The 19,349-nt window shown below is 37.2% G+C and overlaps 1 protein-coding gene across 2 annotated transcripts in view; it reads right to left on the bottom strand.

Annotated features, from left to right (window-relative positions):
- ced-6 (PTB domain-containing adapter protein ced-6) overlaps positions 1 to 19,349 on the bottom strand; it is an 87,330-nt gene that overhangs the window by 19,551 nt on the left and 48,430 nt on the right. For both annotated transcript variants that reach the window (XM_067775049.1, XM_067775048.1), the window contains exons 2-5: positions 9,136 to 9,511; positions 8,582 to 9,039; positions 1,224 to 1,453; positions 674 to 1,156 (exon numbers count right to left, since the gene is read on the bottom strand). In XM_067775049.1, the coding sequence (XP_067631150.1) occupies positions 674 to 1,156; positions 1,224 to 1,453; positions 8,582 to 9,039; positions 9,136 to 9,318 (1,354 nt within the window). In that variant the 5' untranslated portion in view covers positions 9,319 to 9,511. The remainder of the gene's footprint in view (positions 1 to 673; positions 1,157 to 1,223; positions 1,454 to 8,581; positions 9,040 to 9,135; positions 9,512 to 19,349) is intronic.

Raw genomic sequence — 19,349 nt, 5'->3', positions numbered from 1 at the left:
ACAAAATGTCAATCGATCTCATGAGCACTCCAAATAGCAACAAATGACCTTAAGAAATGGCCACAACATCAAATTTCATATGGTTACTACATCAACTATTGGCATTATGATCATTCTGTTTTTCCGAAATGGTCATATAGTCACCTCGCTTTTCTCAAGTTGTCAAAAGGTCAATTATTTTGTTTCGCACCACCAACCATCAAAATTTTAACAACTGTTGAATTATAGTTACGTTTCATTGTTTACGCTATATTTTTGTTTAGTGAAATTAAAAGAGAATTTTTATTACTTAAACATTTCTGATATGACGTTCCTTTTCATATATCCTATATTTAAAAAAAAAAATCGTTTAAAACGGTCCTCCCTAGGATAAGAGGAACTTACTTAAAATTAAAGTTTGGAGAAAATTTGGAATAAAAAATGTCTGTGTATGGTTATGGTCTTTCTCCCGATATGGTCATAAGTTCAAACGGAAATTTCTTTATTGGCCACTAAGAAAGGTTTCATAGTCAATTGACCTTATGACCATTTGAAGTGGTCACAAGCCCAACTGATCTTATGGCCATTTCTAGTGGTCATAACATCAATTGATCTTTTGATCGTTGACTTTATGCCACCAAACCAAATTTGACAACTCTTAAAGTATACTGCATACATATATATGCATACTTACATAATGGTGGCGTTAAATTTAAATCATTTGTAAAACTGCTTCCGTTATTGTGCAGGCTGCTGCTTATACCCATACTGATGCCATTGTGATTGTTGTTAATCGATTTACTATCATTATTATTATGATTAACACTACCATTATTTATGTTTATATTATTGCTGTGATTGGTAAACAACGAATGACCATATGATTTGGGTGGCTCAAAACCAAACAAATCATTGCTAATATTTTTGCCATTACTGATGCTGCTGCTGTTGCTGCCATTGCCACCATCGACGCACTCATCAGCGCGCGGATCAAAATCACTATCTGAATCAGAATTGAGTAATAATTCTTCCATTTTTTGGCTATTCGATTTATGTATAATTTGGCTTGGTAAATTATTGCGTGGCGGCACCACTGGCACAAAGGATGACGATGAACCCGTTGATGATTTCATCGAATGCATCGAATTGGTATCAATCAATAATTTATCTTCATGCACTAAAATTAATGTAAAATTAAGTTGAATTGAGTTAAAAAGGTGAGTTTTTTTTAAATTGGAACTTACTGTTTGCTTTGGTGGCATTGCCATTGGTTAATGGAGCATTTTCTGTAGCGGGCAAATCAAGTATATCTTTGATACCCATTTTGAAGAGCATAGTATCCAGTTCGGATTTCGGCAGTTTAAGCGATAGCTCACGCAGTCGACTCTTATAAATTGCAAGCGATTTTTCGAGCTCCGCATTTTGTTGTTGTGCTTTACCCAAATCGGTCTTCTCAACGCTGGTCATGTATTTTCTGTGAAGATAATAATATAAATTAGATACCTTTCTTACAAACTAATTTGCTTTGAATTGTAAAATGAAAACTAATATCAAACAGGGAAAAGATTATATACATTAAGTTCGAGTTCGAGAAAAGCTTCGGGACAAGACACACATTTTATAGTAGCCAAGCTTCACTGTAAGTATGACGAAGAATCTCTCCGTTGCAACAATGTTCACCGAAGTTTAAAAATGGACTCCCAGCTATAAATTATTCCTAGTTAACCCACTACGTGTAGTGGAGCGTTGGCCATCCACCTGAGGTTGCAAGATTATCGGTACATTCCGAGAAGTTCTTTCAGCCGAGAACTAGGTTAGCTCACTAGAAGTACAATTCCCTTCCACAAACACGCATTCTTGTGGTAGTAGTTAGGTATGGTTAGAGTGATTGCCATACAGCAAGCAGCGAAGCACACTTAGGACCATTGACCCCTTGTTATACCACTGAGGGACATCTGCAAAGGAAGTGTTTAAAACTCTCCATCTACTCTTCATCCCTACAGCTCCGGTGCAAATCATTCGTTGGAATTCGCATGCTTTCGCTGTGTATGAGATAGTGATGAGATAGTGTCCTGTTAATATCTCAATTAAGAGACCTAAAGGGAGGCGATGAAGATTAGTTACGAACCTAAATAGGTTATCATTTGTCTATACAACCCACATGTGGATTTCAGGGCCCATCTAACATAAGCTTCCTCTGTGAAAACACATACGAGAGAGATTTGCACGCAGCTAGAGTACGAGCAATGTCATTCAGTGAGTTTATGCCGGCGCACAGTGTTTCGTGTAGAACAAGCTAGCTGGACAAAATTATTTTATGAGATTTTCCGTTTCATATGCAGTCATTTATTACAACTACGTCATTTTTTTCAGCCATATGTTCTTTTTTTTATTTTTTCCAAAATTTTACTTCATATACATACATTTGCTTATTTCATATACAGTAACTCATGTGAATAAATGACATAGATCCCAAAAATTTTAAAAATTCTAAAAATTCGGAAAAAATTAAAATTTTTTATGAAATTTCGTCGAATTCTTCAAACATTTTTTAAATATAATTTAGTTTTTGTTATAGATCGTGACAAATTTTCTTATGGAAAATAAGTTAAAATATGAAAATTCGTCGAATTTTTCAAACATTTTTTAAATATAATTTAGTTTTTGTTATAGATCGTAACAAATTTTCTTATGGGAAATTAGTTAAAATAAATTTTTCGAAAGCGAAAATTGTAAGAATTGTTCAAAAAGGGGTGTCTACTTATTTATGTGAGTGACTGTACATATGTCCATACATGTTTTGTATTTATTTGAGTATTTATCCTGGCACTACAATTTTTACAAAATTATTTTATAGTACCAGTCAGGAATGTAAAAGTGAATTACAATAATAATAATAACAATGTAAATATTTAAATTAATTATGTGAAAATTACTTATTACAAAAACTTAAAAGTAAAGTATCATACAAAGTAGAAAATACAATAGATTTAAATTAAATAAAACCTGATCCAACAATAAGTTATAGGGTAGGTTATCTTTTGTTTGTTTAGAAAAAATAAATTTAATTGAACGACAATACATGGTAGAAGAAGGTCGAGGATTCTGCCAAAAAATGTTACCTTTTTCATCCTGTAATTGAAGAGGAACGAAAGAAAATATAAACAAAAACTCATCAGTGTCAGAACTGCATGTAAACTTTTGCTTATATGTACTATGGTCAGAGCTTCCATCGCAACCCCACTTGCTGATTAAAGTATACGTCAAGTTTGTAGGTAATAAACTAACAAAAACTTCTTGATTTGCTAAAACTAAACGCTCAACAGTTTTATCTAATACGGACTGGACTTTAATTTCCGCACTTGTTTCACCCACATCAATTTCATTTGGATAGCATTCTGCCTTAGCTTTTCTTAGACTATAAAATGATGGATAAACTTTCTATCTACGTAGTATGCTAAAGCTTCTACATTGCTCAAGCATATTGCATCTGGCTCACATGCCATCTTTGTTCCGGATATTTGAGTGGTTTCCTGTGATTTTTTTATAATGTTAGCAACATTTCTGTTGCCGGACATACGCGTTGATACTTCTGCCGCATAAAGTAATTCACCAGGACTTCATCCACTCGACGCCGTTTGGTTTTTTTACTGCAGCTAACAAAGTCCTTCTTTCGTCTTCCGGGGCCGAGGTTACCTGAAGAAGTCGTTGGCTGGTCTGATAGCAACTTTGAATCCACCGTTATTGTAAATGTGAAGTCTGGACCCGAGAGTCACTCCGAGTTTCTATTCAAAAATAGCTCCTTATGTCTTCCAGAAGTGTTCCACTTTTGATCCAGCTTCGACGAATATGCCGATATTTGTAAGCTTAAACTTTTTATCGAATACTCGGCTGCTTCGCTTAAATCGTACTTAAGTACAACAAAACTCAATAATTCTTTATATCTGGTTTCCTTCGAATATTGAACCCAAATGTCAAAAAACTCCGTTCTTGGTACGGTTATAACTAAACTGCTTTGTGTTGTTGATTTTCCGACAGGGTGAATAGTTGATGATTGTTGTGCTGCCATCTTAAGTGTCGTTGATCGTTCTGATTTGTTATCAGTTGTGCAGTATTTATATTACATTCAGGTATTGGCGTAGATGCTAACAAATGGGGTTGTGTTGTGTAGCGTTCTAGTGTGGTTATACCTGCATTAGGATTGCTTTGTATGTACCTGTTTTTATGCCTTGGTGACTGGTGCGGTAGGTTGTGGCAGGTTGAAGTCAGTGATCTTCGCCTTTTTGCTTTTGGTGTGCTCTTGTTGACCTTGCGCGTTTATTTTTGTGTGTTTTATGGCTACGTGTTTGTTCCCTGTACCTGGGAATTGGTTTTGCCGTTTGTAGATCAGCTTTAAAGGTTCAAATATCTCGTCGGAGCTGGTACGTACATACATCCTATTTTATATGTAGAGATAACTAAATCTACAAAAAAAAATTTAAAATAGATGTGCAAAGAATTCGCAATGGTTTTTTCTTTCGACTATTAGAGAATACTTGCGGCTATAACATATGTAAAATTTAGCCCGGAAGGCCGCGGATGTATGTAACTTTTTTGTCCCTAAATTTAAAAATATAGAGAAAAAATACCTTTTCTTCTTAATAACGGAATGTTAAATATATTGAAAATACTGTAATTGTGAAAGAATTACTATTAAAAAATTTTGCTTACCTTCGAGCTTAGAATTCATTAAAAAAATTATATAAAAGTGTTCACTTAAAAGAAATATGAAGCTTAATATTCAACAAGAATTTTGCAAGTTAATCAATGCATTTTACGGTCACTCCTGCCTTCTTACTTCAATTACTCAATATATATGAGCAGAAATATCAAAAAAAAAAGCAAAAATCCCGTTATTTTGTTTATTTTCTTTCATTTCTCATTACACTTTTCTTGGAATAAGAACTTTGTTTTTGTCCAGCTAGCTTGTTCTACACGAAACACTGTGCGGCGGATTCAGTGACCTTTCTCATTAGTTCGTTGGTAGCACAGTTCCCGAGTATGCCACTATGATACCAGTTCGTAAAGCGATCGACTGCAATCTATTGCCATCTTCAATGGAGCATTCCTGCCCTGGAAGACTTTGATGGCACTTGACTGTCAAAATAAATTGTGGGATGTGAGATTTTAAAATAGATGGGATAGTCAAAAACCTTTTTAGTACACATCACTTTCCACATTGCTATTACGCTTGAACAAGTCCGCGACGACGATCGTCGGACGCAGTTTATAAAGTAGACGTAGGTGATATTTATCATAAAATGCTTCACGGCCTTCGACAGTGAGCCTAGGTGTTTTCAGAACACCTTCGACCACGTCAATGTTGAGACTAGAGTCTGAGTGATTGTTCGGTTGTCCGAGTAAATTTTAAATTCCCTAGCCGTGAGAAAATTATTTATCATCATATTCACTACATTTATCGTGACGACTTTTGCTTAGGAAGCACTCCAGTAGGTTCCCATCTAAAAAAGGTAAGAGCCTTAGTCAAAATACTTCTTTATCCTAGTAGGTAGATTCTTCAAGATAAGAGACGGGTCTAGAGCTCAGTCGAAATACGTCAGTCCATCAACTCAAGATTATTCAGTAAGTCATTGCGCAATACAATGTGGAGAAGATTCCTATCTGTAGCCAGATATATAATATTGCGGTATATTCGGGTTCTGGTTTTTGACTTAAAACAATTGAGTCTTTGTAAAAGTAATATCCACATACGCAACGGTTTGGTGTTGTTGTTATTGTGGCCGTAACGAAAATCACATAGATTCTCTCGCCCCGTCCTTAGCAGGAGGCTTTCTATTTCAGCACTGATAACGGTGTTCTCCGGACAAGAGTGGAGAAAATAATGTACCTACTATTTACGTATGTCGGTGAGGCCATGCTGGTAAAAAGCCGTATCTGACAGATGGGATATGTAATGCTTGATGTCTGCTGCACTTCAAGCTTCACTACTTACTTACTTAATTGGCGCTTAACCGTCTAAACGGTTATGGCCGTCCAACAAGGCGCGCCAGTCGCTCCTTCGCTCCGCCAACCGGCGCCAATTGGTCACACCAAGGGAGTTTAAATTGTTTTCCACCTGGTCCTTCCAACGGAGTGGGGGCCGCCCTCTACCTCTGCTTCCATAGGCGGGTTCCGATAGAAACACTTTCTTGGCCGGAGCATCATATTTCATTCGCATAACATGGCCTAGCCAGCGCAGCCGCTGCGTTTTAATTCGCTGGACTATGTTGATGTCTGCGTATAGCTCGTACAGCTCATCATTAAATCTTCTTCGGTACTCGCCATCGCCAACGCGTAGAGGTCCATAAATCTTTCGAAGAACTTTTCTCTCGAACACTCCCAAAGCCGCTTCATCTGCTGTTGTCATGGTCCATGCTTCTGCCCCATATAGCAGGACGGGTACGATAAGTGACTTGTAGAGTATGATTTTCGTTCGCCGAGAGAGGACTTTACTTTTCAATTGCCTACCTAGTCCAAAGTAGCATTTATTGGCAAGATTGATTCTTCGCTGGATTTCAGTGCTGATGTTGTTGCTAATGTTGATGCTGGTTCCCAAATAAACGAAGTCTTTTACTATTTCGAAATTATGGCTGCCAACAGTAGCGTGGTTGCCAAGGCGCATATGCGCTGACTCTTTGCTCGATGACAGCAGGTACTTCGTTTTGTCCTCATTCACCATCAAACCCATCTTTACCGCTTCTTTTTCCAGCTTGGAGTAAGCAGAACTAACAGCGCGGGTGTTTAGGCCGATTATATCAATGTCATCAGCATATGCCAGTAATTGCACGCTTTTATAGTATATTGTTCCAGTGCGGTTAAGTTCTGCAGCTAGTATATTTTCTCCAGCATCAAATTAAAGAAATCGCACGATAGGGGGTCACCCTGTCTGAAACCTCGTTTAGTTTCGAACGGCTCGGAGAGGTCCTTCCCAATTCTGACTGAGCTAATGGTGTTGCTCAACGTCATTTTGCACAGCCGTATAAGTTTTGCGGGGAAACCAAATTCAGACATAGCGGCATATAGGCAGCTCCTTTTCGTGCTGTCGAAGGCGGCTTTAAAGTCGACGAAGAGGTGATGTGTGTCGATTCTCTTTTCACGGGTTTTTTCCAAGATTTGGCGCATTGTGAAAATCTGGTCGATGGTAGATTTACCAGGTCTGAAGCCGCACTGATAAGGTCCAATCAGCCGGTTCACGGTGGGCTTCAATCTTTCGCACAATACACTTGAAAGGACCTTATATGCGATATTAAGAAGGCTGATTCCACGATAGTTGGTGCATTTTGCAGTATCCCCCTTCTTGTGGACTGGGCAAAGAACACTTAGATTCCAACCGTCGGGCATGCTTTCGTCCGCCCATATTTTGCTAAGAAGCTGCTGCATGCGCCTTACCAACTCCTCGCCGCCGAACTTGAATAGCTCCGCAGGCAATCCATCAGCGCCCACGGCCTTGTTGTTTTTCAATCTGGTTATTGCTATTCTAACTTCGTCATAATCGGGCGGGGGGACATATATTCCATCATCATCGACTGCGGGATCGGGTTCTTCATCTCTGCGCGGTGAACTGCTGCCTCCATTTAGGAGAGCAGAGAAGTGTTCCCTCCATAATCTAAGCACTCTCTGGACATCAGTTACAAGGTCGCCGTTTTCATTCCTACAGGAGTTTGCCCCGGTTTTAAAACCTTCCGTCTGTCGCCGTATTTTTTGGTAGAATTTTCGGGCGTTATTCCTGGTGGCTAGCAGCTCAAGCTCCTCGCACTCACGCCTTTCTGCTTCTGCTTTTTTCTTCCTGAAAAGGCGTCTCGCTTCCCTTTTCAACTCACGATAGCGTTCACACACTCCTCTTGTCGCGCTCGCTTTTAACGTAGCCCTGTAGGCAGCGTCTTTTCTTTCGGTTGCAACGCGGCATTCTTCATCATACCAGTTGTTTTTTCGTGGCCGCCGGTAACCAATTTTTTCCTCGGCGGCTTCCTCAAGCTTCACTGCCTAATTTAAAATCTGTTGCTTTTGGTGGCAAGGAGAGACTGCAACATAAAGTGGAACTGCGTCAGTTTAAATAAGGCCCGGAGTTTTATGCTAAGATACTAAAGCAGAGTGTGAGTGTTCGAAAGAAAAGTTCTTCGAAAGATATATGGGCCTCTACTCGTTGGCTATGGCGAAGACCGGAGAAGATTTGACGATGAGCACAACGAGCTCTACGCAGATATCAACATAGTCCAGCGAATTAAAACGCAGCGGCTGCGCTGACTAGGCCATGTTATGCGAATGAAAGATGACGTTCCGGCCAAGAAAGTGTTTCTATCGGAACCCGCCTATGGAAGCAGAGGTAGAGGGTGGCCCCCACTCCTCTGGAAGGACCAGGTGGAAAACGATTTAAAATCCCTTGTTGTGACAAATTTGCGTCGGTTGGCAGAGAAAAGAAGCAACTGGCGCTCCTTGTTGGACGGCCATAACCGTTTAAACGGTTGAGCGTCAATTAAGTAAGTAAGTACAAAAGCAGAGCCACAATATAGCCTAAAGTACGAAAATTTACAAAATCTCACATAAACTCAAATTTTGTACTCACTTGTATGCCAAATCGAACGCTTGTCCAATGGTCAACGTAATATCTGACGCCAACTTATTCGATATGAAAACAAAACATTCATGTGTCTCTTCTGTATTACTGCCACCTGTGCTATTGCTGCCATTACTGGAACTACACACACCATTCATGCTGCTACCGCCATTCATGCCATCATCCAATGGCTTAACGGTTTTCGCAATAAAACTGAAAAATTTCTTAACACCCTTCTCATCGGCACAATAGGAGATATTGTGCAGCGGGAATTGATGTAGAATTTTTTGTGTACGTGGCTCTTGTACAGCAACACCATCCACACTAATAGTGATTTCGACTTTTTTACATTTTTCCTGAGTACCAGTTTCGGCTTTCTTCATCTCTTGAGCGAATTGTAGCTTGCGTATGGCATCTTTAACAACTTCAATGCCTTTGGCCTGTTCCACAGGTAAATTACCAAAGAACTGAAAGAAACAGGTGGAGAGTATTAGATTGAAGATTCGCGCTATTGAGTTTTTTGAAATTATTTAATTAATTTATTTATTTATTTATGTACTTACCTTGACTAGATAGACGATATGACCATTCACAAGCGCATCGGGCGTATGTAACCAATTTCTTTTGTCTTTTTTCGCATCTTCCGTTGTACCGTTAGTACTATTTTTACTGTTATTATCATTTGATTGATTTTTTGTATTATCTTTGTTGTTGTTTTGTTTATTCCAAAACATCAACTGTGACATATTGCCTAGTGGTGCGCGACTATTGTTGCTGAGGAGTTGATGTGTCGGCTCTGCAACGTTTTTGCGCTTAAGCGGACTGAATTTCTGCGCCGTTTTGGATGGAATTTTTGAACACTTGCAGCAAAAGAAAGATGTATGAAAACTTAATAAAAATTAAACGCTTTCAAAAGCTTGCCGAGAGCTGTTATTGAATCTGTAAAAAAGGAGACAAAGTTTAGAATTAGAAAATAATTCTTCAACTTATTTGGCATTTCATTCATGATTTCTTTAGATATACAGGTCTATTTCAGGTTTAAAGATCTGCTACATATTTTTGCAATTGTTATGAATATAAATTTCTCCAAAACATGCTTCGAGTTCAAACATAGCTTTTAACAAGGGGGCGTGTCATCACCTAAAGATGTAAAAACTTTAGGCAGACATATCTTCGCAGAAAACATTCATTGGAATAAGGATAGGGAGAAAGAAGGAAGGAGGTAGATGGAAGTCAGGTACCGGAAGAGTGGTGGAGAAAGCTCGAGACAGAAAAACCGTGAAATATAGCTATATAAATATTCCAGAGAGAGAGAGGGATAGGGAACGCGAATTGATTTATGTACATGGAGAATTTCATTTAAAGAAATGGGGAGGTGGTAAAGAGAAATGGATTCAAGGGGTTGGGTAGCGCATACCTTTCCAGGAGTTGCCAGCGCAATTTAAAGCTTCAACAAAACAATCCTGTTTATTTAGAAGGCGAGGTTGTTCCTCACGAAAAAAGGGGTTGGATGTCCAAGAAGGTTCAACGTCCTCCAATAGTCGGTCTAATACCTTAATGGTGCTATTTTCTGGAATGGACTAAACCATTATTCTGCAAAGTACAATCAACATCGATAATACTCCCCAAAACCTTCGGGGATTCTACTTATCACTACAAGAAGTAGAAGATAAAAAGAGAAAATGTGCGTTTTATAGGGATGTGCAGCAAGAGACAGATGCATAGTGGAGGGGATTAAGCGTACTTAGCAAGAGGTCCAAGAAATACGTAGGTGAAGCTTAAACAAGAGATGGAAGGGAAGGAAAGGTGGTATAGTAAGCGAAGTACTTAAAGCAGCATTAGCATTGCAGGGAATCACTCACGTAAAAGCTGTCTTGAAGTGTACCCTGCCAGGCTCGTAGTTGTTCTATTTACCGGGCGCTACAGAAAAAAAAAACACTTTTTAGGCTACCTCTCTAAACCGGAGAAAGGCTTTAACTTACAGCAGAGGTTGTAACCTTTTGTACTGTGAACTATACTAGGACAAGCATGTCGAAGAAAGGTCCAAAACCCAGTAACTTATTGAACCTGGTTGTCGTTATTGTTGTAGTGTAGGCAATGTTGCGCCCCCTTCAATAGGCATGACCAACCAAAAATTATCATCTATATAATCTAACGGAAGTTCCTTAAAAAGGCCAGTTTCACACCGCATGCCCGATGACATACGTCAATTATGCCGGATATGGTTCTGCCTAGGTAGCAGTTAAACGGCGCACAGTGTATTACTTTCATGTTCTAGAACATATTAATTAAAAAAAGTATATCTTTGAATTTCAAAAATTCTTTTGAAATTCTATTTAGAATACGTAATTAAGCGAAAAAATAAAAAACTAGGAAATTTGAACTAAGTTGAATCGACTACCGGAACTTTATTTGGAAGCATATCAATTGAGAAAAAGTTTTAACTCGAATTTTTGTCATTGAATGTGAAAGTTTAAATTGCTGTCCTGCTGTGAGTTATACCTCAATTGCTAAAATATAATATTGTGTTTATTTTCTGAGGTATGCTAATTTTAGTAAATATACATTTTTGTGATTTTAATTGAACCGGAATTAGTTTTCCATGTTATAGTGGGATAATGTTGAATTAAGTAAAATTTTTGAAATGTTTTGAATTCATAAGACCAGCAATCTTGTTATCCGCGTTTATCCGCTTTGAGTTTTACCTAAACTTGTTTGCTACTATTCGTATAACTAAAATAGTACAACTTTAGCTGAAGGAAAATACAGGTTTTCATGTAATATTTTGTTTTCAGGAAATATGGCCATTTCAAAGGACGAACTTTTTCAGATTCGGTATAAGCAAAATAACGCAAAAGAAAAAAATTACAGCTCAAAGTTGACTCCAATAAAAAAGCCGTTTCAAAATTTGTGAGTGGAAAAGTTGCAGACATATTTTAAAGATGAAGGGATGAACAGTGATATCTCTTTCGGTCGAAAAGGAAAAAGTTATCACATTTGATAAGAAACTATTCAAAAGAAGAGTTGGCGTTTGCAACTGCTTCTAGCTTGAGGTTATCAGGTCAGCGGGATGCAGCATTAATGGTAGAAGCCATCACCAAAAATTCAGACGGAACTAAAATATAACATGGCCATACTTGTCCAGCATCAGTGATAGTTAAATATACTCCAGAAGAGGCAGTAGCTCTATACATAAATCAAAAGTTTACAGTTAAAACGTATTTGGAAATACGATCTGGGGCCAAATAAAGTTATACTGGCATTTACACAGCATATGAATTCTTAAGAAAAGAAAAAATTGCATGTTATCCTCCAAAAGAATCCATTCTTATAACTGATCTATCAGCGGAAGTCCACCTGCAAGCGTTGGTGGACAAAACTCTTGAAGGAACGGAAAAAAAGATTGTTGAAGAGAGAAAACAAAAGATTTAAAGAAGACATGGGGTTATTAGTAGATTTTCCAATACAAGGCTTTGGGACGACGAATGATGGCAACACAGCCAGATGTTTTTCCAATGCCCTTCAAATGCTGCGGAAATAACGGGAGTTGACGAAAGTCTAATTAAGCGATTTGCTGTCATACTTCAAACCAGGCATGCTCAACCAACGAACCGATATCATTTCGTTACTATAATTAACGTTAATAAATGAAACAAAGTCATTTCGTTTCGTTTATTAGTGTTAAGAACGTCAAATTAACGAAATGATTTTGTTTCGTTTTCTGCCATATCAAAACGAAATCAAACCGTTTATTTTGATTATTAATTTTAAACTATGCTGGCAAAATTGATTGATGGCGGAGTCATTAAAGGTGAAAGCATTAGCCAAACTGATTGCAACTTTTCTCATGAATTTTGACAGTACGAACATTTCTCAGAGTATTTTTGACATTACAATCAACGAATTACACAAACAAATTGCATGGAGTTTGTGTGTATTTCCGCTCGCTGTTACCACCTTACGGCTTCACCATGGCTAGGCTATAGCATTGCCAGCACAATTCAAACATAAAGTATCACGTTTTTGTTAACGTTTTTAACGTTAACGAAAGCTTTTCGTTTCGGTTAAAAACGAGATACAATTTATCTTGATAATTTCTTCATCGATAATATTTCGAAGTGTTTCAACGGAAACGGTGGAAATTTTTTGATAAACGATTAGCTTAACGTTAAGCTGCATCCCTGCTTCAAACTATGTCATGTGGATTCGCCGTTGACCACAAGAATGTTTGTAGATTTGTACCCCTGGTATTACATGCCATCGAGCATTCACAAAGTTTTGATTCATGGGGCAGACATTATTAATGAAGTATTACTTCCAACAGGAAAGCTCTCAGAGGAAGCACTGGATCATAGAAATAAAGATTTTAAGAGCTACAAAACATTATAACAAAGATGTCTCGTAAATATACAATGGAATATTTATTCAATATTTGTTTTTTGTCGTCGATCCCCTAATATACTCTATTTTAGAAAAGAACTCGAAGGAATTTAAGGCAAATTCGACAAAGAAGTACTTAAACTATTGTCAAACCCAGAAACAAATTTTGATCAAGGCTCCGACATCTCAGACCTAGATGAAGAGTTCGACTCAAGTTTCAGCGATTAACATAACGTTATCGACTTAGATTTTTTTGATTTTGATTACATTTATTTAAGTTTATTGCAATTACTTATTACTACATAAAAAAACATGCTTTTCTTCACGATAATACTTTTTCTCTAATGCATTTTTTTAACTTTGATATAACCTTTCTTAATTTAAATTTATTTAGCTCAATAAAAACTTAAAAAGTGGTGTAATAATAAAAAATATTTACAAATAATATATTTATTTTTATGTAAAAGCGTTAGTTGGTGAGTAGTGCTAGAAAAATGAATTATTTATTCCAATCGTAACTTTATATCAGCTAGGTTGATGATATATCACACTGTGCGGCGTATAGAAACACTGCTCTAATACGGGGTTAACTCAGCGTGCGTTTTTAAATGATACATAAGACTTTATATGGCAGCGGTTTCGAGGCCACAAATGGTCGGTAGAAGCAAACAACTCAGCTATATGTTACAGGAACACGTCAAAACGCTTACGTAGATTTCGACTTTCCAATTTGGGAGGCGCAGCCGCATTAAGCAGTTTAACTATAAACTAAGTATCATAGAAGATGAATGCGAGACCGCCTCCATTACCTCCCTCACAAACTAGCTATTTCTAGTTCAGAGATCGGATGTGGAGGCTTACTTGGTCCATTGTATTACAACGACACATATGTCATGTCTCTTCTAAAAAATCAGTATTAAGCACGGTCGTAAATAAAAATAAAAAAAATAAAAAAATAAATAAATCGGTTATCATTATAACGTCGATTTGGAAACGAAGTCGAAATTAGGAGTCTAAATGTAATGGAAGTCTAAATGGAAGATCCTACGTTTCGGAATCGGAGCACCGCCAAATCCTTTGCATAGTCCAAAGACCATACACGATTCTTATAACAGGACATTTGCCCTCATATCCTCAACTTGCAAATTTGGGAGGCGCAGCCGCATTAAGCAGTTTAACTATAAACTAAGTATCATAGAAGATGAATGCGAGACCGCCTCCATTACCTCCCTCACAAACTAGCTATTTCTAGTTCAGAGATCGGATGTGGAGGCTTACTTGGTCCATTGTATTACAACGACACATATGTCATGTCTCTTCTAAAAAATCAGTATTAAGCACGGTCGTAAGGCTCACTCAATTCGACGGTATTGCAGTGCGGTTATAGCAAAGTACTAAAGTGAGATATCTTGTGCCATGGTGGATAAAAATGTGTTGCACTGATTCGAGAAAAGGGCAATTGTATTAGCCTAATAACAGTCAAAAATTTCTAGTTCGAGGCTCTTTGCTGCCGATCGGTTATCATTATAACATCGATTTGGAAACGAAGTCGAAATTAGGAGTCTAAATGTAATGGAAGTCTAAATGGAATATCCTACGTTTCGGAATCGGAGCACCGCCAAATCCTTTGCATAGTCCAATGACCATACACGATTCTTATAACAGGACATTTGCCCTCATATCCTCAAAATCTCTGGAGGTAATTAAATTTAAAAAATTTATACATATATATACAATGTAAATATGCCAAACAAAAATACCAAATTTACATACAATCCCAATAAAGAATAAAATAAAATTTCGCACATATTTAAATAAAACAAAAAAATATGCGAAACAATTAAAATGCCAATGATCGTCTGCTGCATTACACAGCCTCCATACAAAGCTCATGCATATTCAGTGTCAACTGTCGCCGGCATAGTCTCATGATCAGTGCGATCAGTAAGGCACTTTTTTCGTCTGATCAACGATTAGTAAACTTGTTATCACAACAAACAACACCTGAATTTTCCAATTATTTATTGTTAGAATGGAGTTTTGTTTTTTTGTTACACACATATATGTCAGGAATTTTGTTTTCTTCAAGCTTTTATAATGGGGAAATCCACTGGTTAATAAAATACCTAACAACATGCCCCATAAGCAAAAACAAATATCCATGCATACTTACACACACATACATAGCGCATACATACATACATAAATAACGCAAAATATGCACATCCATAAGCTTTAAATTTCCAGTTACTTGCAATCAATAGTCCCCATCTCGCAACTCATCAACTGGCGTGTCGTGCTAATGGAGTGATCGTCACAAACAACACCGACCGATCGCTACACCACACAACCAACACTCGAGACCACAACATATTGCATATATCATAGATGTAAGTGCATAAGCCAACTAATTAACTTCAACCAGACGAATTGTTGAAATTCTAAGCTTAGCACATTTAAGTATGCATCGTGATTCTAGATGCGGCATCAATTCTTAAAATTCTTAAAGACAAATATGCCTGCACATAAATATAGTAGATATATAATTGTAGGCACTTTAGAGTGTGTATCTGCAAATTTTAAATCTTCAAACCTAGAAAGGATCTAGCACTCTCCTATACTTGGGAATCAGCAGTCTACTTAAGACTATCGTCTGTCGACTTAAAAAAAAAAACAAGTAAGGACGGGACTGTCTTCGGCTGTGCCGAAGACTTCATACCTTTCATGAATGGGGCTGAACAATAATCTTATCCCGTTCGCAATCTCCAAATAATAGGATATATAAGATAGGAAATATATAGTGAACAGATGTACATACCTAAACGATTTTTAAGATAAATATAAAATAAAAAATGGCAAAAACCCCCTTATCTGAACGATCGGTTGTATGGGATATATATTATATATAGCTCCGATCAAAATGATTTTTACAGAAAATCTTCTATGATATATTAGAATATATAGCACCAAGTATCGCGTTTTTATATTGGGAACTAAGGAGAAATGGCCAAAAATCTTTCTATCTGAACGATCGGTTGTATGGGATATATATTATATATAGCTTCGATCGAAGTGTTTTTTTCATGATATCTTCTATGATATATTAGAATGTATATCACCGAGTTTCACGTTTATACTTTCTAAATTGCGACAGAAATGGCCAAAATCGTCTTATCTGAACGATCGGTTGTATGGGAGATATATGTTATAGTGGTCCGATCCTACCGGATCCGACAAATGTCTAATATAATACAAAAATGCATCCTTGCGCCAAATTTCATTGAGATATCTCAAAATTTGAGGGACTAGTTTGCGTTCAAACAGACAGACAGACGGACAGACGGACGGACAGACGGACATGGCTATATCAACTCAGTTCGTCGCCCTGATCAATTCGGTATACTTAATGGTGAGCCTATCTTCGATATTTCTCAATGTTACAAACATCGGACCAAAGTCAATATACCATTTCATGTTCATGAAAGGTATAATAAATGTAAGGCGCGACAACTTCCGAAGAGATTTTAGGCCGAGCTTCTCTTCCAATTTGCGTCGTGCTCCTCTTGATTTTCATTACAAATTGGCCGGACGGGACCTACATGTTTTATGCCGACTCCGAACGGCATCTGCAAGGCAGATGAATTTTCACTGAGAGCTTTTCATGCCAGAAAAACACTCGGAGCGCTTACCAAACACTGCCGAGGGGCGACCCCGCTTAGAAAAATTGTCTTCTAATTGAAAAATTGTATTTCTAAAATTTTGATATTGCTTTGCCCGGGGTGTGAACCCAGGGCATACGGTGTGGTAGGCGGAGCACGCTACCATCATACCACGGTGGCCGTCAAGAGTAATATATATAGTACTAGAGTTCCCAACAGACTTTGTTCTGCCCGAGATATAAACAATAAAAATTGCGACGTTCTCCTGTCGGATAATATTCCTCCCTGCGATGTATATACTCTCCCAGTAAAGAGACATTTTTTAGCTTCTGAGAAACAAAAAAATTATCTTCTTGCCTCTCACTGCTCTATCCATGTTTGAACCTTGTCTCTCTTTCGTATCTTCCCCCTTTGACTTTCTCGTTTTTTCTCCTCTATGCCCAATTTCTTTCCTCAACCTTCCTCTATTTTTCTCCATTTCTTACTATCCTACTCCCAATTTATTTCCTTTCCCTCACCCTATTATTTTCCTCCTGACGTCGCCATTCTCCCTCCAATTTACACACCTATATCTTATTTTCTTCTTTCTCTTATTCTACCTAAGGCTTTTATCTTTTTCTATCTCCCTGGTCTCCTTAATCACCGCCCCTTGGTAAAACCCTCACCAACACATATTATTTGTTACCCATAGGTATGGTGAAAACACAGCAGAACCCTGGCTCATATTTTGGTCTATATCAAAGAAATGGGTTAACATATGTAACTGAAATTCACTTACAACCCACCTACGATCTTGAGCTAGAAAATCACAACAGATTTTTCATAAGTTTTTATATATAATGATAACCTATTGGAAATGTTGCCTAAATAATAAATTTCAAACAAATTGCTCGAACCTTGGTCCTTTTGCTAGAAAGAAAAGGACACAGATAAGAAGCTTGTCGAAGAGGAAACCCTCTACTAAAGTCTTAGCCAATCGTTGAGTATGAGATCAGAATGAAAATTCAAAATCTGAGCTTACCAACTAAATAAGCTTTCGCTCTGAGCGCATATGCGAAACTTTAAGTTGTTGTCGTTGTATTTGGGACCGCCAAAAGAAAAGATTCGATATTTAGCAGTTCCGTTATCTGAAACAAAACATTGACTGGTCTGACCTGAAACAAAACATTGACTTTCGACAAGGTGACGTTCGAGGGATTGAAGGGTAAAGGAAGATGTCAGTTTATGTCATCAATATTAGCGGCTTAACCGCCTAGAAGATTGTTGCCGTTAATTGGAAACTACAAAGAAGATAAAATCTGCCTCCTCCTGCTTCTTCCAGCTTCGGAACATCTTCATCCATTCCCATAAATGATCCAGCCAGAAAAGCTCTTGTACACATTGACTGAATAGGTTCACAGTTTGACAAGGGTAATGATACTTGTTATCTATATAAGTTTATTATAGTCTTCGGTACACCCTAACGTAAGTACATACATGTCAAATAAATAAGCAAAATATGAAGGTAATATATATGCATATTATATAGATGCAAAACGACGTAACCGCAGAACCTAATAATCCTCAACAACAAAACGACTCCGACGAGTCCGCATCGCATCAGACAGCTAACGAACGTTTGACGTGCAATCACTTGTCACAATCAGCGCTTTCTGACGTTCCCAATTTATTTGCGTTTTAAAACCCATTTTGGTTTTTATATATGCACATAATCATATTATTATGTAGGTAAATTATTTTTGTTACAATTACATATAAATTCAAAACTGGTTTATATAAATGTAAAGTTGACTGAATAAATAATAAACAAATAAAACAAAAAAAATTAAGATGGCAAATTAAGAAGGTATAAACCGTCATGAGCGTTGGTCGTTAAGTGGTTGAGGAGCCGCATAACTTGATTTGATTTCTAACTACGTAGTATCTGTAAAAATTGTTTTGACCACATACTGGTAAATGTATTTGTTTTGCTTTTGCTTAGAACGAAAGAAAACTATTTTCCAATAGTTCTCTAAAACTTAATGAATAATGGCCTTGTCACAATGAAGTTTTTCATATAGATGCGTGCAAAGCAATTTTATGCATGATGTTGTAGATTGCACATATTTTTATGGAGAACGGCAGATCGAGCGACACTAGCGACATCTGACATACAAAAGTTGGTAATCTTCAACTTTAGCCACATGTAAAGCATAAGAAGAAGAATTCGATATTTGCTTTCGCTAAGAGTTTGTTGCTTTGAAAGCGTCCTTCACATTTAAAAACTGCATTTAAACGAAAGAATATGAAGCAAAATATGTTAGCACGTATTTTTCTTGTACAGTGGTAATGTTTTTAACAGTGCTTCGCGAAATTTTGTTTGTAAATGGAAAATTTGAAATAAGCTTCATCTGATAAGTCTGAAATACTGTTTATATTTACAAAAGCAATATCTTTGCGTGATTGTGATGATGTTACTGTCATGCATAAGATTGCGTTGAATGCATGAAAAAGTTCACTGTGACGCTGCCATAAGGTTTTTTTTTTACCAAAAATGAAAATAATGAGCTGGAGTAAACAGATTATTGCATCACACAATTGTTATAAAGTAATTACGAAATAGGAAATATTAAAAAAAACAAATATAAGTAAATTAAAAGTTAACGTATCTTTATACGGCGACTGAACGTATTAAAAGGTTGTAATTCTAAAGTTTTGTTCAAAAGACGACTGGTCGTTATACTAAGCCCGTTTAAAAA

Source organism: Eurosta solidaginis, chromosome 3, assembly GCF_040869045.1.
Source record: "Eurosta solidaginis isolate ZX-2024a chromosome 3, ASM4086904v1, whole genome shotgun sequence".
Lineage (NCBI taxonomy): Eukaryota > Metazoa > Arthropoda > Insecta > Diptera > Tephritidae > Eurosta > Eurosta solidaginis.
Note: the sequence above shows the minus strand (reverse complement) of the source record. Positions and strands in the feature narration are given on the sequence as shown.